Source organism: Typopeltis vanoorti, chromosome 11, assembly GCF_054136105.1.
Source record: "Typopeltis vanoorti isolate ZY-2024b chromosome 11, IOZ_Tvanoo_1.0, whole genome shotgun sequence".
In the NCBI taxonomy this organism is placed as follows: domain Eukaryota; kingdom Metazoa; phylum Arthropoda; class Arachnida; order Uropygi; family Thelyphonidae; genus Typopeltis; species Typopeltis vanoorti.
In genome coordinates, this window is record NC_143559.1 from 69,534,348 (window position 1) to 69,559,967 (window position 25,620).

A 25,620-nucleotide genomic window follows, 5' to 3' on the forward strand; every position below is an offset into this window, starting at 1 on the left:
TCTTCTTTGTATCTATTAAATTTAATGAATTGACAAAAAAACATTACAAGCAGAGTTAATTACAATACTATCAACAAGATTTACTCAAAATAACCACCATTAGCATCGATCACAGCTTCAATTCTGCTTCGGAACCTCGAACAAGCTGATGCTACAGTCTCCCTGGGAAGGGCCGCAAAAACTGTTTTAATTTTATCCATTAACTGGGCTTTTGTATTACTGGAAGTGCGATTGGTGTCTTTTTCAACTGCGCCCCATACAAAATAATCCATGGGGTTAAGGTCTGGGGAGTTTGGAGGCCAAACATTTGGACTGGTGAAGTCGTAGAAATTTTCAGACAACCATTTTTGACTTTTTCCAGAGGTGTGGCAAGGGGCCGAATCCTGCTGCCATACATACGGCCTACCATTGGCTACCCTTGTTATCCAGGGCTTGACTACAGTTAGCAACTCCACGAACAAAGCCCGAATTAAAATGCCAGGGTTCTTCAACACCTGTTCCTGCAGATTTGCGAGGAATTCTGCTGTACGAACGCAATCAGATCGTCTGCTAGGGATCTTTCTTCTTGCTACATCCTCGTAGTCACCATTGCAAGTCTCTAGTTCATGCCTGATTGTTTTTACTGTATTCAGGGAGCATTGGGCAGCAGTCGTAATATCCTTATTTTGATGGCGGGCACGAATCATCATGATACAAGTTATTCTCTTCCATGATTCAGGTGGGTTTCAGCTATCCATCCTTTCTGACATCTTGTATATGAATGAAGAAGGGTCCAAACTTTTAAATGAAGAGAAGTGTGTGTTAATACATGTAACTTACGGAAAAATATAATTAATTATAAATATGTCAAATTTATCCCGAACACCCTGTATATATAGTGTGTGTGTGTGTGTGTGTGTGAGAGAGAGATTACAAATATTTGTGTAGTATTTCTGCTCTGTAGTACATTGGCTATTTAGTTTATACGTTAAGTGAAATTTTGATTTTTGATTATTTAGTAGTAGTTCGGATGTTCGTCGCTTGTCCTACTTAAATTTCTTGTGTGGTATGGCGTCAACTTTAGTGTTGTGGTGTGTTTGCTAAGTGCAATTAAAGTCTGTTTAGTGAGATATGTTGTCCATGTTTTGTGCTACAAAGTGGGAATTTATAAAAGCAATTCTTTGAAAAGTCCGGTATCGTTATTTACACTAAAATTATTCTGCGCCACAAGTTGTCGAATACATTCCACGTTCCAGCTGAAAGGTGTTTTTTATTTACTTGTACTGTTTGATTTAAATTATTTTCGTATAGTCATGAGTAACGAAGAAAACGGAACTGTTGCATTGCCCACTAGCGATGCAGTTTCTTCAGAATCTCCTGTAAGTGGTAAAGTTTAACTTGGTCAAAGAAAAAGATTTTTTTTTTCATGTTTATTATGACTTTTTTGGAGGTATATTTCAAAAGTATACGCGTCATATTTATCACTCAGTTCGGAAAGGAATAAGAAACAAGTGTGAGGAAATGGCACTGGATTTGACCTGCTTTCAAAAATCTTTCTTTGCAATTAGCTGATGGAAAGGCCCATTACCATTTCCAGCAGCTCCCCAATTTCCATATCCTGAAATCAAGAAGTTATTCAACTTTATTGTGCCTTATTGATAGATGCTAATTATATGTCGTAATATAAACAAAAAATAAGTTGGCATACTGTGTATTAATTTCTCTCTCTCTTTAATTTGTGTTGGAAATGCCAAATTGCGGTTGTACATAATTATTCTATTCAAATTCAGATGGTGTGGCCAGTAAACCACAGTTTAGTAACACCTTTTGAGTAAATTTGAAGCTTGTTTTGAGTTAAAGCTTTGAATATGCATATGCAGTATATTTGCTGTCAAGTATGATGGCAAATAGTGCATATGGCTATTTTATTATCACATGACAGTAACTAAAGGCTTGATTATGGGAGACCATGCTACACTGCATTACATTACATTGCTAAACAAACCATCTGTACTACATCGACTGACTATCTGATGTTATTTTTATTTTATTTTTGTTAATGGCACATATCTGACCAATTTGTTTCTCTTGTCATGATAGTAATAATTTTTTTTCCCTACTGCAGGATATATACGTTATCATTCTTCCAGCTGTGTGCCATGGAGATGTTACAAGTATTAAAATGTGTACTATGTCATTCGAATAACCATTTGCAGTATTTTTATCAAGTTTGCCTGTGGTTGTGAATCTTAATCAACCATGTAAACACTGTGGCATGGATGTGATGAAGGTTTTATTTTATGTACAAAACGTGTCAAGATGTGGGTCGAAAGAATGAAAGATTAGTTAACTCTAGCAGAGTAAAATTTATATTATTTTTTTTAATGTTAATTCAACATACAAATGATTATAAACCTATAGTACATTAGTAGTGTGAGTTAGCTAAGGATTAGATATAGTACATTAGTAGTGTGAGTTAGCTAAGGATTAGATATAGTACATTAGTAGTGTGAGTTAGCTAAGGATTAGATATAGTACATTAGTAGTGTGAGTTAGCTAAGGATTAGATATAGTACATTAGTAGTGTGAGTTAGCTAAGGATTAGATATAGTACATTAGTAGTGTGAGTTAGCTAAGGATTAGATATAGTACATTAGTAGTGTGAGTTAGCTAAGGATTAGATATAGTACATTAGTAGTGTGAGTTAGTTAAGGATTAGATATAGTACATTAGTAGTGTGAGTTAGCTAAGGATTAGATATAGTACATTAGTAGTGTGAGTTAGCTAAGGATTAGATATAGTACATTAGTAGTGTGAGTTAGTTAAGGATTAGATATAGTACATTAGTAGTGTGAGTTAGCTAAGGATTAGATATAGTACATTAGTAGTGTGAGTTAGCTAAGGATTAGATATAGTACATTAGTAGTGTGAGTTAGCTAAGGATTAGGTATAGTACATTAGCAGTGTAAGTTAGCTAAGGATTAGATACTGCATCATTATCCTCATCAGGCCTCTGTGGAGTCAAAAGACTCATTATGAGAGGTCCCACTCTGTCTCACACAACTCGCCACTAATATTATGACATCTCTGTTCTCATGTTTTCAGGCAGTGCATTCTAGTCATCTACCATTTTCCATTCAGAAAACTTGCTCTCATTCCCTTGCTTAGCCCACCTTATACGACTTCCACATGTGGCTTCTTGTTCACCAATTCTGTGAAAAATCTCATCCACATTAATCTGGTAATTACCTCTTACCAACTTATGCATGTCTCTATCATGTCATCCTCCTCCTCCTGTCCAGTAAGATCTGCAGTTTGTATTCCCTCAATCTGTCCTTGTACTCAGCATTCCAGATACCTGAAACCATGTTTGTCAATTGTCTCTAAGACCCTTTCCAATATCTCTTCCTCCTTTTGAAGACCAGGTGACCAAATTTGTGCACAGTATTTCACAATGGGATCATAACATCCCAACTTTTATATATCAGTATCTTGCACACCATTAATAAAATCCACTGCAATGCCACGGCTATTTTGGCCAGAAGTCCCTGAAATTTCAGGTCCCTATCCACCATAACCACCATATTCCTTATCTCCTCTACCTTCTCCAAAATATCCTACTGATCTCACACTCTGATTCCCATTTTTCTTTTCCCAATTTTAAAACCTTACATTTTCCTATATTGAACTGGTAGCCTCACTCATTCACCCAGTCACCAAGTCTGTTCAAGTCTTCTTGCAAGGCTGCAATGTCACTTCTACTCCTCACAGTTCTCCCCAACTTTGTATCATCTGCTGACAACTATATATCGTCATTCAAGTCCTTCCTATTATCCTTTATGCAAATTAAACAGCAGTGTCTTAAAAACAGACTCCCTGGAGCACATCACTTGGGACTTTTCTCTTTTGAGATATTGCTCCTATACATAACTTCCCAATACCTATCAGACAGCCAATCTCAAATCCAATCCACTAATCTGCTATCCAGCCCTATATGTTCTAATTTAATTGTCTTGTCATATGGCAATCTATCAAAGGCTTTTGCAAAATCTAAATATAGCATTGTATATGCATCTCCTTGTTATAATAAGCAAGCTGATTGCTAAAACACAATATTCCTTTAATACTCCCATCAAAGAAAATGCTGTTGTGAGCCCAGTTCTGAATTTTAGTCCTCACTAGCTTCTTTAACACTTGGACAACAACTCCAGACAAATTGATTGGCCTATAATTTGAAGCTTTAGTCTTATCACTCTCTTTATGAAGCAGAACAATTCTGCCTTCTTTCCACTCCTTTGTAACTTGGCCATGTTAAAAAGCACATATTAAAACTGTTAACTTCTTGGAACATTCCTTCTAGATCTGATGCCAATACCAAATTGACATCAAATTTACTCATTTCCTTATATACCTCCTGCCCACTCACCATCAGTGGCTTTTACTCCTCTCCTGCTTCTCAAGTTCTGCATGATGTTACATTCAAGAGAATGAAATCGCATGACAAAGGATGAAATAGAAAAATAGCAGAAATGTCAACAGATTAGCAAAGCTAAGAAGAGAAAAAAAGCTGGAGGCCCTAAGTAAGAGACAAGATCATATGAATAAACATGAGAAACGGGGTAAGGAGAAAATTTTATACAGAAATTCTTCATCAGAGCAGTATTTAATGAAAACGTGATAAAAACCTCTTTTCCTAGTTCAAAAATTAACAATATTATCAAAACTGCCTTGCCTACTCCTGATATATGGGAATAAAAAGGCGTTAACTGATTTTTTTATTTTATTTTATTTTTTTTTTTTTTCAATGCTCTCAGGATGCAGAAAGGTAAGGTGAAAGAAATATTGTTCTGATTGACACTGATGATCTAAGAAGTGAGAAATATTTTGAGGTAGAATGTGAAGGAGTTATTGTTAAAAAAAGTGAAAAAGAAGAGTGACATGGTGAAGATAGTAACTTACTATATATAATAGAGATGTGGCTTCACACATGCAAGAGAAAACCAAATATAATTTGTTACTCCTGTATATTTTGCTTAATTCATGGAGAAGGCAGAAGAACTGGTGACATTTAAATTCTGAATACAAGGATAAGTCATACAGCATGTACATGCTGTAGGGGACGTATAATGTTATGTGTCTTGGTCACAGCTGTACGGTATGAGGAAACACTATTCGAGTTCAGAAATGTGGAAATACATAATAAATCTGGTTATTGATTATGTCCAATAATTGATTGCATAGGATCTACTTATTTGGCAAAATATCTTTCAAGATTTACTGGAAAAACCACCTCTTATGTTAATAATAGTTTTGACTTTAAAAGAAAAATAAAGATCTTCATCTTCAAGAGTCTGAAATTTTGGTTCCTTTGTAGTTTCACTGTTTACATATATCACTTCAAGAAACTACAGCTTTTACAAGTAGATTTCCCTGATGTTATCAACTTATTCAAGTTTATTATCAATGCCAGTTATTTTGCTTGGCATAATAAATTATTTCAGCACATCAAGGGTGCTTTGGCTGATTGTTGTATTATACATCATTTAGGGATTCAGATTTCTAATCCCATTTCTCTTTGATCTCGCATTTTGTGGATGATATCTTTTCCATCTAGTCTAATTCTGAAACAGAACTACTTGAATTTCTGGATAAAATTAACTCCTTATACACTCTCATCAAATTCATTATTAAAACGTGAATCTAATAAGTCTTCCCTTTTTGGATACTTTAATACATCATAACGCTGCTGGTAATATTGAATTTCCTGGTTTTACAGGAAGCCGTCCTTTACAGGCAGATATATCCATGCATATAATCCTTCAGAAAAAATAGATATTATCAAAAGCTTTTTACACTGAGTACACACACACACACACACACACACACACACACACACACACACACACTTTGCTTTACTTGAGTCTCTCCTATTAGAAGAATTAAATAAAATCAAACTTACTCTGTTACTTAATGGATACAGCGAGACCTCAATACAGAAAATATTTGATAATAATCATCCCTTTTCCAGATTGTAATCTGGTGCTGGATCAAATTATCCTACCTTAAAAGAACATCTGAACAAATAGCAAGGACCCTTCACAGGTATAATTTGCATATCGCCTTCAAACCAAGTCAGAAAATTATCATCTTTCTTACCACATATCAAAAATACATTATCACCTCTATCTTTGCCTGGTGTTTATCAAATACCCTGTTCTTGTAATCTTTGCTGCTTTGGACAGACTGGCTGTTCTGCTACTATTACAATCAAAGAACATTAGATTCAGGCCTTGCTTTTCATGCCATTGATACTAGACATAGAGTTCACATGAACCCTACTAAGATGCTACACTACAATAGGTTCCAATATAATTGTGTATTTTTTAAATTTTCTTAAGCCCTAATCTTAATCAGACAGACTGTATCTCTAAGTTTTGGGAAGTGATTGCTGTTAATTGTTTATAATTTCTTAAAATTAATTAATACATCTATTCCCACATCTCTGAACTCTACTAGGGTTTCCTCCTATTATGTAGCTGCGACTGCGACACATTGAAGCTCATGACATGTTGCATAAAATGTATAGGAGTAAAAATTATATAGCAGTCCCCTGATTAATGTGTCTAATGAGTTCTCTAAAGCAGGTGCATTAACCGAAAACACACTAATCGAATATAATAACCTATGGGAAAAAGTAGAATTCATCCCTCAAATTTCTTTTTTGACCCTTAATTTTTTTTTATAAAAGAATTTAAGGTATATCTCGGGGCCTAGTTAAAGGAAAACCATGAAGCTGAAAGACGATAAAACAATTTCAGAATATAAATTTCTTCTTCTTAACAAAGAATTGAGCTAACGTAGTTTGGTGGACATTGTTTCTTTTCATACAACTGACAGTATGGCCCTATTGCCTCTTCTACTGCTACAAATTTTATTGCTTCTCTCTTCATCAGGGTCAGCCTCTGGGCATTGCTGCTTGAAAACTTTGATTGCATGAAAAATATTTTCAAATTGTTTCTGTGACATCTCTTTGTGCTTGTCAGTGGGGCCGCCCCATGCAGTAGCATATTTTGCCTCTCCTTCCCTCATATTTTTCGTATAATTTATGCCAATTTTGCCACCCCCAAAAAACTTGCCGCCCTGTGCAAACGCACGTTTTGCACCGTCGGTAGAGCCGGCCTTGCTTGTCAGTGATTAAATTTTCTTCATATTCTTCCTGCGATTTAATTAACTTAAATTCATTTGAAAAGCCTCTAAAATAATTTGCATAATGTGGAAGAATGTGCTTTCAAATGGCTTGCATATTGCTAGTAATTTCATTCGACTGTGCGACTTTATAACCAGCCTGAGATTTCTCTGATTTGGCCAGAAAAGTATTGGAAGGCATTCGTTTCCAAAAAAAAGGCCAGTTTCATCGGCATTATATATTTTTGGTCATAAATAGCCCCCTTCTTCCACAATTTTCTTCAAAATCTGTGGATAATTTGCAGCCACCTCCTTATCTGCACTTGCAGCTTCACCTGTGATTAGAACATTATGTAGTGTTGGATTCTGAATGAAGAGAATTTAAAATTATTAATACTCCCTTCAGAATCCAACATAATCCACCATATCAAGGGCTACATTTGTAAATATTATTTAATGTAAATCTCTTGTTATAAACTATTATTCATATAATTACCTTTGAGTTTTTTTTTATTTAATTATTTAGTCTAAGATATGTATAAATATTGGAAAGAACTGTATAAAAATAACGTCCAGATTATTTTATTTATTCCTATATTAATAGTAGAAGAATTTGTGTTCATCTTATTTAATTGTATATTATTTGAATTGAAAAATATCCTTTTATTTTATTTCTGTATGTAAAGGTAAAATGTTATGTAATGCTTATGTACTGCTCTAATTGTTGTCATGGAGACGGAGTTAAAAGTAGAAAGCACGAACGTGATATGGAATTAATATAAGCTAGATGGTGAGAACAAGTTTTGGCAGGAAAAAGGAGTAAAGGTATATAAATGCAAAGCGAGAAAAAAAAGAAAAAGAGAGTCGGGCAGTGGGAGTCGTCACAGTCAGCACTAGAACTGGGGAACTAGGGACCGAGTGCAGTTGGAGCACTCAGAACAGTACAATAGAGATGAGGAAATTATTTATTAGCAGCACGGAGTTAAGTAAGAGGCTGTAGTAATAGGAATTAAGTGCTGTAATTAAATTACCAAGGATCGAGATATAAATTGACAACTCAGAATATTGATATGGAATTCTGAAGTTAATGTTGAATTCCAGAGCTTCCAAGGAAGATTAGTGGAAAGCTGATTCTATTGCAAAGTAGTATATGAGGAATAAGTGAATTTTCTAGTGCAAATGTATCTGCATTTGTGATGTGCTGAGATTAATGATTAAGTTATTTTAAAGAAGATTACTTTTGAAATGTGTAGCTCCAGTGTGATAGTTAACTAAAGTTTTAAGTGTGCCTCAGTGAATAATATGTGTAAGGGTTTATTCCGGTAAGAACAGTTGTACTTTAAAGCATTTTAAAGTGAAGTTATAAGAATTAACTCTTCTTGTTAAATCCTAATATTAACTGTGGTTCTTATGCTGAAATTAACCGAAGCTAGAAGATTAATAGTCTCCCCCCCCCCTCCTTAAAGTGATAACTACCTCTTGACTGAACTATGTTATTTCTAACTAAAGGATAATTAGAGAATACAATTGTTAAAATATTTGCTGTGAATTTCAGTGATATTGAACTTTAGAACTATCTTTGTTTGTTAGGGAGAAATCAGATTTTAAAGACTCAATGTTTGATACCAAGAGTTGAGTGAATGTCATGAATTGTTGAACAGAGTTAATTTTGCATTATCTTGTATCCAAAGTATGCTTATGTTTATATTATATAACCCTGCATTAAATGTTTTGTTTTATTGATTTCAATTTGTTGTTAGTCGGATTCTTTTTCACTGCACCGTTCATAAAATTATTGGACCTAGCGGGAACCTTAAATGTTGATGTTAAACTTGGCCTATATACAAAAATTAGACTGCTAAAGTTAATTATTATTTGATAATTAGCTTTTTGAATATAGGGTGGTGCAGTATAATAGAAATTTCTCTATATTTGGCTTAGTAATCAACATACAATTAATTAACCTTAATAAGAACAACGTTAAAACAAGATGGCGGATCAAAAGACAGGATGTACTATTACTACTATGGAAGGACGATCCAACAGTAGGCTATTTCGCTCTTTGAAATGCTCAAACCACTCAGCACTAGCATGGATTTCTTCTTTTCCATCATTGATAGTCCTTTCTTTCAAGGTTGCAGATAATGATTTTGATTTAATAAGGCAGTGCTAGTTGTATTCAGCAGCTTTTCTTAAAATTGCTCTTATAGTTGATTCACCCATTTTTGTGTTCTTGTCCTATCTTTGCCCTGGACTCGCCTTGTTCATTTTTCTTTATTATTTCAAGTTTTTCTTCCAGTGAGAGTACTTTTCGAATCATTTTCACACTTCCACTTTTTTGCTCACTAATTCTTTTACTCATGATGAAAGGTTGTGAAAATACTTTAAAATTAAAAAAAAAAGTAAGGAAAACAATTGCAAAGGAGGCATGAGATATGACTTTACTTAATTTTACAATTAAGACAGGGTACATGTGGAATTATCGGGCTGGAAAGTATGACAAGCTTAGGAATTTGATTGGTTCAGTGCTATGGCATGTACAACTGCAAGGACTAGAAGTTGATAGTGCATTGGAGGCAATTAAGAAGTGTTTGCATGAAGCAATGGCTGACTATACCTAGAGTCCGAATAATAAATCAAGTAGGGGTTAAATGGATGAATAAATAATGCCATTAAGCTTGAGCTGCAAAGAAAGAAACAACTATGGAGGGAATTTAAGGAGAAAGGTGACCGGCAGGCACATGAATGGTATAAAGCGCAGGCCAGAAGGGTAACGAGTGTGGTAAGAAAAGCAAAAAAGGATTATGAAAGAACATTGGCCATGCAGGCTAAAGAGAATCCTAAACGGTTTTTTAGATATGTAGCAAGTAAAAGGAAAAATGTACATGGCAGAATGATTTTAAAGAATGCCGATGGTAAGGAGGTAACTGAATCAGTTGATATAGTTGAGTTACTGAGTAAGCACTTTGCAAGAATATATCATCCAGGTGGTGACATTGCAGAAATGAATGAACCAGTAGATTAAGCGGGAATTGTGGTGAATGAAGTGGAGGTGAGTAGTCTATTGCATAACCTCAGTGTCAATACATCTGTGGGATTGGATGGTATACCAGCTCGTGTCGTATGAGAAGCAGCTAAAGAATTGTCAGTACCCTTGACCATTTTGTTTAATTTGAGTCTCGGGTCTGGGTTAGTCCCGAGGGGGTGGAAAGAGGGAAAAATAGTTCCACTGCATAAAGGTGGTTCCAAGACTGCTGTTGTAAATTACCGACTGATTAGCATTTGAGGAATCATTGTCACGGTCTTAGAGAAATTAGTCAAGAAAAGAATACAGGATTGGATAGATGAAAATGGGATATTGTATGGGGGACAACATGGTTTTGTGAAGGGTCGATCATGCCTCAGTAACTTGCACATGTTTTATAACACAGTGACAGCTTAACTGGATAAGGGTAATGGGTTTACAGTGATTCTGCTGGACCTTGCCAAGGCCTTTGACAAGATACCACATGGAACCCTAATCAGTAAACTGGAGCAGATGGGGATGGATATATGGTTGTGAGATGGATAGGAGGGGGGGTGGTTGATGGAGAGATACCAGAGAGTGATTTATTCAGGAGTTGAGTCTAAAAGATGGCTTGTGACTAGTGGTGTGCCGCAGGGCTCTGTTCTTGGACTACTGCTTTTCAATTTGTTCATCAATGATATAGGAAAGGATCTGAGAGGAAGTGTTCACTTGTTTGCTGATGATGCAAAGTTGGGTAGAGCAATTGTGAGTGCACTGGATGTCAAAATTTTACAGGATGATTTGGATAGTTTAGAGGACTGGGCTAGGAAAAATGGATGTCAATTTAATGTGGCAAAGTGTAAGGTTATGCATTTTGGGGTGAAAAGAAAAGCAGCAGTATATCACGTTGGTGGAACCGTACTTCAGGAGATTGATGAGGTCAGGGATTTGGGAGTGTTGGTGGATAGGGAATTGAAGTTTAGGGGGCACATTGCAAAAGTGGCTAAATCAGCTCATCAAATCACTTGGCTTCTGAAAAATACTTTAATATGCAGAGACAATCAAGTTATTGTTCCTCTGTATCGAGCCTTGATGAGACCCCATCTGGACTACTGTGCCCAGTTATGGGCGCCAGGGTTTCTTCGTGATGGGGAGGAAATGGAGAGGATCCAGAGACGAGTGACCAAGATGATAGCAGGTCTGTGGAATGAATCTTATGAGAATAGGTTGAAGATTTGTGGGTTGCAAAAATTGGTCAATAGGCAGAAAAGGAGTGATATGATTGAGACATTCAAATTACTGAAGGGTTACTATAAGATTAATCCAGAAGATATTTTTGAAAATAGGACTGGTGGTGGGAGGACTAGGGGCCATGCATGGAAGCTGGGCAAGAATGTGGTTAACAAGGGTGTTAGAGCTAGGTTTTTTACTTGGAGAGTGGTGAATGAGTGGAATAAGATGCCAGAGTCTGTGGTGGGTGCTATGACCGTGAATGAGTTCAAGGCGAGGTATGATAAATTGTGTGAATGTTGAATAGTTGTTCTTGACATGATGTTAGGGCCTCCCTCAATGAGTCTGTCGACTCCTTGGAGTTGCCCGGAATAATAATAATAATGATAATCAAAATGCTATGTAATTAGCAGATGACATAAATTTTGGCAGTAAATTTCGAACATAGTGTACATGGAAATAGTGTAGTATGCCATTAGAAAATAACTTTGTAAAATGTTTTAAATTTGTAGCCAAATTATTTCATCCTGGTGAGTGATTTTTTAAAATAATTAGCCATAAAAAATGTATGGATAGAAAATTTTTAAAATCTGTAACATTTATTTTTGAGATGTATATAGGCGCACTAATTGAATTTAGGTATAGAAAAAAACGACGCACTAATCAAATGTCAAGTAAAATTTACAAGGAGAGAAAAATCCCTTCCCACACCCACACCCACACACACACACACACACACACACACACACACACACACACACACACACACACACACACACACACACACACACACACACACAGTGATTTCAGATTTAACTGTGACAATATATATAAATGAACATACATATAAAAGCCTCCCTAGCTCAGTTGATATAGATGAAGCCATTTGATCAGAAAGACCTGGGTTCGATTCCAATCCATGATATAAGGAACCTTTATCTGATCTCTTTTGACTAAAGGTGAGTTGGCCAGTCTCGTATGGAGGTTGAGGATTTTTTTCACCTGGAAACTCGGTTTTTCGTCCCTCAGAACAGGCAAACCTGCTCCATGAATACACACAGATCTGTAGTCGTAAAATACATATGTATAATACAATATAAAATACAAGCCTGCCTGGTTGGCCGAGCAGTTAGTGTATCTGCTCTCCAGCCAAAAGGCTACAGGTTTAAGTCCTGTCATCGGCATGAATGTTTGTGATTGCCTGTGAAAATACTAGTTGTGGTGGCTGGCGGTAAATGGTGTTGGTGTAGTTGCGGTCAATTGCAGTTGGTGGTGATGGAGTTGTAGAGTAGGTGTTCCTCCTTCGATGAAGTTTTGGATTCTCTAGAGACGTCACGTAATGATGATAATATTTAATCACTCATTAGGAGGCGCAACCAGTCCTAAGGGATGGGGGAGGAAAAGGGAACCCCTATACAAAATAAACATACATAGATACACATATCATTTTATATGCCTTTCTCATAGTTTCTTTTGATTATAATTGGCATTAATTAAAATATAATGTATCCCAATCAGTGAATTGTTATAGTCATGGCCACTATAACACTAAAGTCCAGAAGGTTATTGATTTAATTAATCTTTGGTCTGGCCAGTGTTGGATATAGCATTCCCACTTTGATCATTCAGATTTTTAGTGGATGTTAATCAAGATTATTCAGATATTTATCAAGTGCATTGAGAGATTATAACATAATAGTTATGTGTCTTTGGTTAGCTTTAATTATTATTATTCACATCTGACCTCCATGGAGTCACTCATTGTGGGAGGTACACACTATTGCACGCAATGCTTGACCAACGTCGCTTTAAATAATTCAGTGTGTCTACATTCACAATGCACTGAGGCAATGTATTCCACTCACCAACCACTCTCAATGCAAAGAACCTACTGCTCACATCCTCATAGTTTCCAGTGATGAACCCCCCCCCCCCTCTTAGTCCTTCCTTCTCCCATTTTGTGAAAAATCTCCATGTCAATGTGATAACCCTTGACTAGCTTATATGTCTCAATCATATTCCCCCCTCTTCTTATTCGCAAGGCTCTTCAACTTACATTCTCTCAGTCTGTCCTTGTACTCCACATTCCAAAGACCACTGATCACCTTTGTGAATCTTCTCTGGACTCTTACCAGCATATCCTCGTCACCATGAAAATCCGGCAACCAAATCTGTGCACACAATAATCCCTATGAGGCCTGATCAAGGTCTTATACAGTGGCATCATAATTACCTCTCTATTACTGCATATCAGGGTCCTCTGCATCATTGCCATTATCCAACGTGACATCTTCACGACTTGGGTAATGTGGCCCCTTAATTTCAGGAATGGATCTTCATCTCCCCCTGTCTATGGTATTTGTCACCTTGTTATAGTACATATGTAAGTTAGTAAAACCTGATATCCCCTTAACACACCCATACTGATAACCACAGAGAATACTGCTGTTATCAACCCATTTCTGTGTCCTACCTCTCACCAATATCTCCAGTACCTTCACCACAACTCCAGATATACAGATTGGCCAAATTTGAAGCTGTAGCCTATCACCACCTTTATTCAATGGAACAATTTTACCCTCCTTCCACACCCTTGGAACCTGTGCTGTTGCAAGACTTTTATTAAACAGTCATGCCAATGCTACTGCCAAATTCCCTGGAACATTCCCTTAAGATGCATGGTGATATGGCATCAAATCCTATTGCCTTAGTGATGTCAAGTTTATTTATTTCCTCAAATACCTCCTGCTCATTCACAATTAAGCCGTCCTCTTCTATGTCCACTATACTCAAGATCTTCATTATTCCACCTGATCAGAATTATATAATGGGATCTTAATTGCTTGATTTGCTAATTTCTGCTCATATTTTACTTTTGTTTTCCTTACTGAGTCACTCTCCTGGCTTGTTCTTGATACTCTTCATGTAACTGATTATTACTTATTCATCTTGTACTTCCTCCAAAATACTTTCTTTTTCCAAATTTCATTCTTAAGCTCCAGATTTATCCATTTTACACCTACCTAATTCAGCATTTTGGCCTTCAGAATGCATTCACACATTGATGCTGTTATGTAATTCTTTGTCACTTCCCATGCCGCATTTATTTCCTTACTATTCAACTCCTCATTCCATGTTATAGCTCCAAGCTGTCTCCTAAGCTTCTCATAATTGCCAGCCGTATAATTCAACATATATCCTTTCTTCACAAAGTCTGCATATGACTAGCCACAATGCAGGTGATTACTTCATGATCACTTTCCCCAACTGGAGGAAAGTGTGAAAATCCTCTCACAATTACATCCTCTGATGAAATGATCAGATCTATAACTCTCGATTCTCGTGTGCCTCGTTTATGTGCTGTCTGAGATAGTTACCTGTGTTCCTGTGTAGCTCAGTGGAAGTGGTGTTTCCACCCCTCAGCGCTGAACCACCCGAAGAAAGAGCGTCACGAAGATTCTAGACGTCAACTAGAGGAACTTTTTCTAATCCTTTTTTTGACTGGTTCCCGAGTTAGTCCATCTCTGGCATGGGCACGTGTGCTTTTTCTCCCGGAAACTCGGATTTTTGCAGTCCTGGTTGGCTGAGTGGTTAGTGTATCTGCTCTCCAGCCAAAAGGCTGTGGGCATGGATGTTTGTGTTTGTCTGAAAATACTAGTGATGGTAGTGGACAGTAGATGTCATTGGTGTAGATGATGATGATGGTAGTTGCAGTTTTTTGTAGTTGGCGGATTGAGTGGTGGAGACTAGGTGGAGAGTTGTAGAGTAGGTGCCCTCCCTGGAGGTGTCACATAATAATAATAATCTCTCAAGAACTCGAGAAATTTATTTTCCTTATTCCCAAATGCTGTCTCTTCGTTAAAGTCTATATCGCAATAATTAAAATCATCCATAAGAATTGCCCTTCCTTTGTTCACTAATCTAAGTTGTGTATACATTTCTTCATCACCACCCTCCACATTCCCAGGCCTATAGCAACATCCAACTAATGTCTTTCTCTCAGCATGTTACACCACACTGCCTCATAACCATAGCCACTGTTTCCCTCTTTCATGTCTACCTTATGTGGACTTAATTTCCCTACTATCATCTACAGCACTTCTCCTCCATTCTTTCCTTTTCTATTCTCATGAAAAATACCGTATCTTTCCATTTCTGTTCCCATTACGATATCATCTTTATTCAACCATGTTTCACTTATTCCAATAATTATGAATCAACTTGATCACTGAAACCATTTAATTCCCCCTTATTTGTGATACTTCTAGCATTTGTAAACAAACACAGCAGTTCATTTTTAGATCTATAGCCAGTCTTATCCTAGCCATGTGTTGGTTGTGATTTCCCCACTACACCTGCCCAATCACCTTTGTCACCACTTACCACATATATCTGCTCAGTCTCAGCTTCCCCACCTATATTGCAATATATTCCATCTTCATACACACATTCACTGCCGCTCTGAGCATCCAGTCTTCCTATGCCCTGTCCACCTGAGCTCCTCCCCCCCTGTTTTCCTGTTCCTCTTGCATTTCCATTTTCTCTTCATCTTTCACACTACTACTGCTTGCAGTGCCAAGCACTTCCGTCTCTTCAATACCACCTGTCTGATTTTTCCCCCTTCATCTCTTTCTTCTGATCTCTTGCACACATCACACACACACTGTACTTCCATCCAGCAACACTTTCTCCAATACACTCACTCCAAAGTCATTTAAATGCAGCCCATCATGCCTGTATAATTCATTCTTCCTTCAAACACATCTATATTCCTCCAAACAAATCCCACTCCTTCCTCCTTACACAGCTCCACTAGCATACCATTCATGATTTTGGCTCTCCGTCGCAACTCATCATCGTCATACCTTGGCAACACACTGACAACCTTTCCTACTACACTGTTATCTTTCACTCTTCTCAGTAGCCTTCTGCTATTCGTCCTCACATCATCCTTATGTCCACTTAGATCAGTAGTTCTTAACCTTTTTTTGCCTGGTGCCCCCCCACCCCCTTTCAACTATTTGTATGGCATCGTGCACCCTGCTTAGTTTTACGCTAGTTTTACAATTATTTATAATTTGTAATAATACAATTGCTATTACAATTATCTTATTAATGACTCAATAAGATAATTGTAATATATTATTAGGCAAACCTAAATTACCATCAATGTATTTGAACTGATAGTTAATTAAAAATTAATGACTTTGATACAACTTAATTTTTACTCAAACAAGATGTAAACGTACTGTATTTAATAAACCAATCATTAATGGCTACCCTGCCCTGAGCCTGCTAATTTTTCAGTATCAGGTTTTTTGTTTGACAAATGAAGTCTCAAGTGTCCTCTTTCACTTATTTGCAATCTATTTTGCTGCTTAGCTAACAATTGCAAACACGATGCTGAATCCTTTCTTGACCAAGTATGAGGAAGGAAAAGCAATGAGCAGCAGTAATTTTATGTCTTTCCAAAGCTGAGGATACTTGAATTACATGTTTGGCCAGAATTTTTCATACCCATGCTGTTAAAATTGTACTTGAGCTTCAAAATTAAATTTTTAAGTCAATAAATTCTTCACATAAAGTTGGGTGAACAGAAGGAGCATCAGCAAGAAATTGATTTATGATGCATTTGGGTATTTTAAGCTTATCAAAGTCTTTGAATCTGATCACCAAGTCTTCTTTCGGTGTCAGAAGATGGGAACAATAACAATCCAATTTTGTATCTAATATTAAATTGTCTATTATTTGTAGACTTCTGAATTGCAGAAAATCTCGTTTTGCAATGCCCTGCTTGTGGAATGTTAATTTGCCGATAAAAGCATTTATAATTCCCTTTGCTTTAACAAGATTCATGTTGCTTCTCTGCAATTTGATATTAACCTCATTTAATTTGGTGAAAATATCAGAAAGATATGCAGTGTCAATCTTTTCCCTTTTTAGAACATTACACACATTCTCATAGTAGGAAGCTACTATTTTCCTACTATTCTCATCATGTGAATTAAGAAATTCCAAAAACGGTATTATCATAGAGATCATTAAGGCATCACAGACAGTTTCCATTTGAGAACCATCTAACTTCAGTGATAACTAAATACTTAAGGAATTGACAGCGTACACTAGAAATATAAATTAAATCGACTTTAATATACTTTCCGATATTTTGGCAACGTCACATTGCCATCTTCATGGGAACTTAAGATAAAGACACGGGCACGCAAATGAGAACTGAAGCAAGGAAGCTACTATTTTCCTAATGTCCTGATGATGCCCCCCTGCCGGGCTATATTAGGTGTTCTTGGCCTTTGGGCTGAAATTCTTCTGATATATGTTTCCCAAATTTGGGGCAGTCTCATGCATCCAAATTTGTTGAGGTTTGGCATGTTCCTAAGGGCTGAGGCTGATTCCATAAATAGTCTTTCATATTTGAACTTGCTGCGGTGTATTACTGTGGCTTTCTTCCACCTTATTTTGTGGTGAGTATCCAGAGCATGGTCTGCAAGCCCAGAGTGGCTGTACTGGTGAAATCGGATGTAGTCCTTGTGTTCTGAGATTCTGATATTTGCAGTCCTGCCTGTTTGGCCAAAGTAGGACAATTTACAGCTGCAAGGGACCTGGTATACACCAGGCAGGTCTAGGGGAAGTGGTTGGTCTTTAGTGGAGTGGATAAGGGATGCCAATTTTCTATATGGTCTGTAACAAGAGGTCAGGTCATGTTTTTTTAGGATTTTGTTGATTTTTTCTGAGGTGCCTCGTATGTAGGAAATTGTGATGGATTTAGAGTAATCTTTTTTGTGAAGGGGGAGGAGGGGGGTTGTGGATAACTGGTTTTAGTATTTTTTGGATTTTTTTTGGTGGGGTAGCCATTGGCTGAGAAAGTGTTAAGGATGTGATTTAGTTCAGTAGTTAGGACTTGGTCATTTGAACAGATTAGTTTTACCCTGTTGAATAATGTCTTAATAACTCCATATTGTTGTGAGGGGGGGGGGATGGTGGGATTGTTGGTGAATATATCTGCCTGTATGGGTGGGGTTTCTATAAACTGAGAAAACCAAAGTTCCATCAGGTTGGCGGGTGATTAGTGTGTCTAGGAAAGGGAGGCTATTGTTTTTCTCTTTTTCCAGGGTGAACTTGATTCTAGGATGTTGTGTTAAGGAGAGGAGTGTATCCAGCCATGTGGCCAAATAGCGAACACATCATCAACATATCGAAGCCATATGGTAGGTTTTTGTGGGGCAGAGTTTAAGGCTTTCTCTTCAAAAGTCTCCATAAAGAAGTTGGTCAAATGCAGGGAAAGTGGTGAACCCATGGCTGTCCCATCTATCTGTTTGTAGAATTTTTTCCTGACAAATGAAATAGCCTGAGTTGATTTTGAACTGAAATTGGGCTGAGATATCAGGAGGAAATTTAGCTTGGATTAGCTCTAAGGTTTCTTTGAGGGGGGACATTTGTGAATAATGAGGAGACATCAAAACTGAACATTATGTCATTATGTTGGAGTAAGGTTTTCTATACTGGCTTTGAAGTGGGCTGAGTTTTTTTATGTGTGATGGTGTGTGTTGCCAGTATAGTGTGAGAGTGCTTTGGCTAAATATTTAACTAGTTTGTAAGTGGGGGGGGGATCAATGCCATTCACTATGGGACGTAACGGTACATTTTCTTTATGTATTTTTGGGAGTCCATATATACGGGGGGGGGAGGGTCTAGAGTTATATGGTTTTAGTCTGAGTAATCTCCACAGGCCAAGAAGTGACCTTCTTAAGGAGCCTATGGAGTTTTCTAATTTTTGAGTTGGTGGGATTGTATTCAGTGGGGAGGTAAGTAGCTCGATCTTATAGTAAAGCCTAAAGCTTACCTGTGTAGTCATTATGATTGAGTACCACAGTGGCATTCCCCTTATCCGCTTTGGTGATAACTATTTCTTTGTTTTTCTTCAATTCCTGTAGAGACTTGTATTCACTAATGGATATGTTGATTTTTGGTGGTTTTGCTTTTGTGAGAACACAGGCTACATCCAATCTAATATTGTTGGCGATGTGGTTTGGAAGGTGGCGAATCCCGCGTTCAATCTGGATCATTAATTCCTCGGGTGGTAATTTCCTAGGAGCAGTGGCAAAGTTGTGACCATGTGACAGAGTGTTGAGTGCTTCAGGCTTCAAGGTTGTGTTGGTTTGTAGTTTTGGTTTGGACGTCGAGTTCTTTTTTAATTTATCGAACTTGTTGATATGTCAACTGAGTATTCGTTCGAATTCTTTTTTTTTTTTTTTTTTTTTTTTTTTTTTGCTGCAGTGCACGAGATATCACGTAGAATTGACCAAAGTTTGTGATTTAGCGTATTTGAATACCCATATTTTTTGGGACCTTTGCCATGAAATGAATTTGATTGTCTTTTGCTTCACACTGAAGTACAAGAATCTAACTGAAGTTTAGATTCTTGTGGAAAGGCTTATACAATGTTAAACATGATAACTAAATACTTAAGGAATTGACAGCATACACTAGAAATATAAATTAAATCAACTTTAATATACAGGGTGTTCGGGATAAATTTGACAGTTTCGTAAGGAAAAAGAAAATCTTCTTTGTATCTATTAAATTTAATGAATTGACAAAAAAAAATTACAGGCAGAGTTAATTACAATACTATCAACAAGATTTACTCAAAATAACCACCATTAGCATCGATCACAGCTTCAATTCTGCTTCGGAACCTCGAACAAGCTGATGCTACAGTCTCCTTGGGAAGGGCCGCAAAAACTGTTTTAATTTTATCCATTAACTGGGCTTTTGTATTACTGGAAGTGCGATTGGTGTCTTTTTCAACTGCGCCCCATACAAAATAATCCATGGGGTTAAGGTCTGGGGAGTTTGGAGGCCAAACATTTGGACTGGTGAAGTCGTAGAAATTTTCAGACAACCATTTTTGACTTTTCCCAGAGGTGTGGCAAGGGGCCGAATCCTGCTGCCATACATACGGCCTACCATTGGCTACCCTTGTTATCCAGGGCTTGACTACAGTTAGCAACTCCACGAACAAAGCCCGAATTCCAATGCCAGGGTTCTTCAACACCTGTTCCTGCAGATTTGCGAGGAATTCTGCTGTACGAACGCAATCAGATCGTCTGCTAGGGATCTTTCTTCTTGCTACATCCTCGTAGTCACCATTGCAAGTCTCTAGTTCATGCCTGATTGTTTTTACTGTATTCAGGGAGCATTGGGCAGCAGTCGTAATATCCTTATTTTGATGGCGGGCACGAATCATCATGATACAAGTTATTCTCTTCCATGATTCAGGTGGGTTCCAGCTATCCATCCTTTCTGACATCTTGTATATGAATGAAGAAGGGTCCAAACTTTTAAATGAAGAGAAGTGTGTGTTAATACATGTAACTTACGGAAAAATATAATTAATTATAAATATGTCAAATTTATCCCGAACACCCTGTATACTTTCCGATATTTTGGCAATGTCACGTTGCCATCTTCATGGGAACTTAAGATAAAGACACGTGTACACAAGTACTACATAACAGCAAATGAGAAACGAAGCGAGGAAGCTACCATTTTCCTAACATCCTGATGGTCCTTTCCCCCCCCCCCCCCTGTCAGGCTATATTAGGTGTTCTTGGCCTTTGGGCTGAAGTTCTTCTGATATATGTTTCTCAAATTTGGGGCAGTCTCATTCATCCAAATTTGTTGAGGTTTGACATGTTCCTAAGGGCTGAGGCTGATTCCATGAATTGCCTTTCATATTTGAACTTGCTGCAGTGTATTACTGTGGCTTTCTTTCATCTTATTTTGTGGCGAGTATCCAGAGCATGGTCTGCAAGCCCAGAGTGGCTGTACTATTGGATGTAGTCCTTGTGTTCTGATATTCTGATATTTGCAGTCCTGCCTGTTTGGCCAAAGTAGGACAATTTAATTTGGGAACAAATTAACGCTACATGTGGTTCCCTAGCTGACGTAAACATAGCTATTTTAGCGCTAGAGAATGAGCTTTCAAATATGCTAAATCATGAAGTTTGGTCAATTCTACATGATGTCTTGTGTACTAATTTTATTCTATTTTTATTCACTGCTTTAATAATATCAAAAATGTTATGTAGTCTACTGCTAAGATGTTTTGCAGCTAAGTGCTGTCTATGAAGAATGCAGTGAATTGTAAAGATATTTGAGACTGCTTCTTTTAAATGTGCTATAAATCCACAGCAACGACCAATCATAGTTGGTGCTCCATCAGTTGCACATGCAATAATATTTATGAGAGGAATGTTTTGTAGCATTAAAAAAGTCTTTAACAATCTTAAAAATTATAGAACCTTTAGTGTCAATTTTCAGTTTGTTCAGCAAATAGAAACTGAATAATTTCTTCATTAAAATTTAGGTAACACAGAATGTCAATGTCCTTTGCTATTTCGTCAATTCTTTTTGAAATGAACTGTTGCTGAGAGGAATTGACGACAGTACATTACAATAATCCCTCGATTAATGCACTCCCGATTAGTACGTTTTCGATTAGTGCATCGTTTTTTTTCAATACTCAAATTCGATTAGTGCGCCTATATATAAGGGGGACCGGAAAGTAATCAATTATTTTTAATAGGTCATTTTTAGCTAATTGTTTTTTCTTAAATATTAGCATTACTTTTCTATTTAAAAAATCTTTTTTTTTTTTAATTTATTTTTTTTTAATATGGCGGACTTTAAAGTTGAAGAGTACCATTTACATCATTGTTTGCTGTTTTTGTTTCACCAAGGAAAGAATGTTACGGAGACTACCAAAATCATTTGCTTAACTTATGGAGACATGTTGAAGGTTAATAAATGTCAGCGATGGTTTAGGAGATTTGCAGAAAAAATTTTGATCTCTCTGATTGTCCTCGATCTGGAAGACCTCTTACTCTAGATGACGACGCTCTTAAGACTCTCGTTGAATCAGATCCAAAACAAACCATACAAGAATTATCAGAGAAACTTAATTCATCATGGTCAACTCTCCAAGAGCACTTACATAAGAGTGGCAAGGTTCTTAAACAGGGTATATGGGTACCGCATGAACTGTCAGAAAACAATAAAGCACAGAGACGGGCGATTTGCAATTCATTGTTGACCAGACAACAAAATGACCTCTTTTTGGAACGAGTCGTAACTGGTGACGAAAAATGGGTACTGTATAAGAATAATAAACGCAAAAAAACAGTGGCTTTCTCCAAATCAAACTCCAATTCCAACACCTAAAGATGGACTTCATCCACAAAAGGTTCTATTGTGCGTTTGGTGGGATATTCATGGAATTATTCATTACGAACTCATGGAACAAGGTAAGACTATCACAGCAGCCATCTACTGTGAACAATTAGAGTGACTACATCAAGCATTGTTAATCAAACATCCTGCACTTGTCAATCGAAAAGGGGCAATTTTGCAGCTGATAATGCAAAACCACATTCTGCAAAAATGACTCAAGAAAAAATTAGGCAGTTAGGATGGGAACTTCTACCACATCCTCTATATTCGCTGGATATTGCCCCTAGTGACTATCACTTATTCAGGTCCTTAGAACACAGCATAAGAAATAAAACCTTCCGTTCGCAAGATGATGTCCAAAGGAGTTTGATATAATTTTTTGCCTCCAAAGAAAAAACTTTTTTTCAAAAAAAAGGAATTCTAAATTTAGTAGATTGTTGGAATAAGGTTATAATTAACAATGGCGATTATAGAATTGAATAATGTTAATTTGTTCTTTAATAAAATTTATATAAAAAATGTAGTTCAAAATATTAATTACTTTCCAGTCCCCCTTATACATCTTAAAAATAAATTTACAGATTTAAAAATTTTCTATCTATACATTTTTATGGCTATTTTAAAAAATCACTCACCAGACTGAAATAATTTAGTTACCGATTTAAAACATTTTATAAAATTATTTTTAATGGCATACTATGCTTCTTCCATGTATGTTCCAAATTTTTACCATCAAAATTTATGTCCTCTGCTATAGTAGCTCACAGATTTGAGACCCTTTGACAGTTCTGCACATGTCACAAAAAGGAGAATCCATTCCGATAATAGAGTAACAATCTGTCTTCTGGGATGAATTGTTTATTATTACACGTTGGAAAATTAACTTCTCTTTTATGATCATTGTAGTTTTTAAAGTGGTAACTATTTTGCTTGTATAGCAGTTGGGAAATTTTATCTATAAAGCATGTGATTTCGCATGTTGGCCAGCAATTCGTATGTCCTTCGTTTCTTTTTCCCCTTCAATGATAACGTCCAAGAGTTAATTAAATCTCATTCTGAAGAATTGAGTGATTCTGACCTGCTAAATTTAGATGCACAGTGGGAAGATCCCGAAGAATATGAAGAAAATTTAACCACTGATAGTCAGCCAAAAGAGATTTCACAGAAACAATTTGAAAATATTTTTTGTACAATTGAAGTTTTTAAGCAGCAATGCTTAGAGGCTGACCCTGATGAAGAGAGAAGCAGTAAAATTTGCAGAAGAGTAGAAGAGGCATAGCACCATACTGTCAGTTGTATGAAAAAAAGAAACAGAATGCCTGCCAAACTAAGTTAGCTCAATTCTTTGTTAAGAAGTAGAATAATAACATTTATATTCTGAATATGTTTTATTATCTTTCAGCTTCACAGTTTTCCTTTAACTAGGCCCTGAGACATATCTTAATTCTTTTATAAAAAAATTAAGGTTCAGAAAAGAAATTTGAGGAACGAATTATACTTTTTCCCATAGCTTATTATTTTCGATTAATGCACCTGTTTTAAAGAGTGCACTAATCGAGGGATTGCTTTACTTTTACCTTGACCAATCATCATATCTAAAACTTCATTTATACCTAGTTTTGCCAATTGTAACTTTTCACAATTGGGAATTAATTTTGATAGCTTGTAAGACACAACAAGTCCCTTCCCTTGTTGGCTATTTTAATTTGCAATCAACCCTTTAAATCCAGGATGTTTTTTAAATTTAGTCTTTAATTCGTGAAAGTACTCCACATCCGTTTTTTTGCTTTATTTCGATGATGCTTTGTTCTTAAATGCTTGATCATTCTTGAAGGCTTCATTTGAGAAAGTTTTTTTTCACATATTAAGCACATTAGTAACTGCTCATTATTTATAGATGAGCTCCATATTTTAAATATTCACTTGAGTATTGATGACACTCTTTTTTTTTTTTTTTTTTTACTCATTTTAATGGGCTACAGCCCCACACAGTATTAACAAAGTGTGGCAAACGATACCATGGACTAGATGCAAATCAGGGTTTCAGATAGGTGTTAGATCAAGTAGTAGATAAAGCTTATAAAAGTAGTGGATTCTACTAAAAATAGCCCAAGTTAATTTTTAATATTTTTAATTATTTTTAAAATTTAAAAATTTTTAATTATTAATAGCCCAAGAATATTTTCAATGTAGAAAATTTAGACCAAAAAATAGCCCAATTATTTAACTCTCAATGTAAAAATTCTAAAAAATAAGTAGCAAATAATTGAACAGTATTGCCAGACATTCAATATTCTGAATTGTGTTGCCAAACATTCAATATATGAGGGTGGTCTGAAAAGTTCTCTGCCTAACAATAAAAAAAACGAATATATGATTTCAATATTATTTTTATTTTTCAATGTAATCTCCCTTAAGACTAATACATTTATTTCAGCGATGCTCTAGTGCCATTATCCTGTCCCTGTAGTGGTTCTCAGTAAGATCTGCAAAATTCCCCTCTACAGCTGCAATCACCTCTTGATTCAAAGAAAAACACTGACCAGCAAGGAAGAGTTTTAGTTTTGGGAAGAGACAGAAGTCAGAGGGAGCCAAATCTGGGGAACAGGGTGGATGTTCCAACAATTCATAGTGTAGATCCCTTAATTTTCCAATTGCCAAAAAAACCTTTGTGGACAGTTGCATTGTCCTGATGAAAGATCATTTTTTTCTTCTGCAAGCCGGGTCTTTTCTCACAAATTTTTTCGTCTAGTCTGGTTAAAAGATCAGAATAATATTCCCTGGTTATTGTTTTACCATTTTCAAGCATTATGTTTATTAATAGATAATAAACATAATGCCTGATTTACGTGATAGAGTTTGAAATTGTTCATAGTTGAAATTGTTTATTGCTATCATTTTTTATCATAATCACTATGATACTTGTTAAATTTGTTAATCAAGGAGATCTGTGGAATGGTGGCACTTTG

At 36.4% G+C, this 25,620-nt stretch overlaps 1 protein-coding gene across 1 annotated transcript in view; it reads left to right on the top strand.

Moving 5' to 3' along the window:
• Positions 1–1,043: 1,043 nt before the first annotated feature.
• LOC150101700 (putative lipid scramblase CLPTM1) overlaps positions 1,044–25,620 on the top strand; it is a 283,907-nt gene continuing 259,330 nt past the window's right edge. The window contains exon 1 of the mRNA XM_090399981.1: positions 1,044–1,358. Within this exon, the coding sequence (XP_090256107.1) occupies positions 1,293–1,358 (66 nt within the window). The 5' untranslated portion in view covers positions 1,044–1,292. The remainder of the gene's footprint in view (positions 1,359–25,620) is intronic.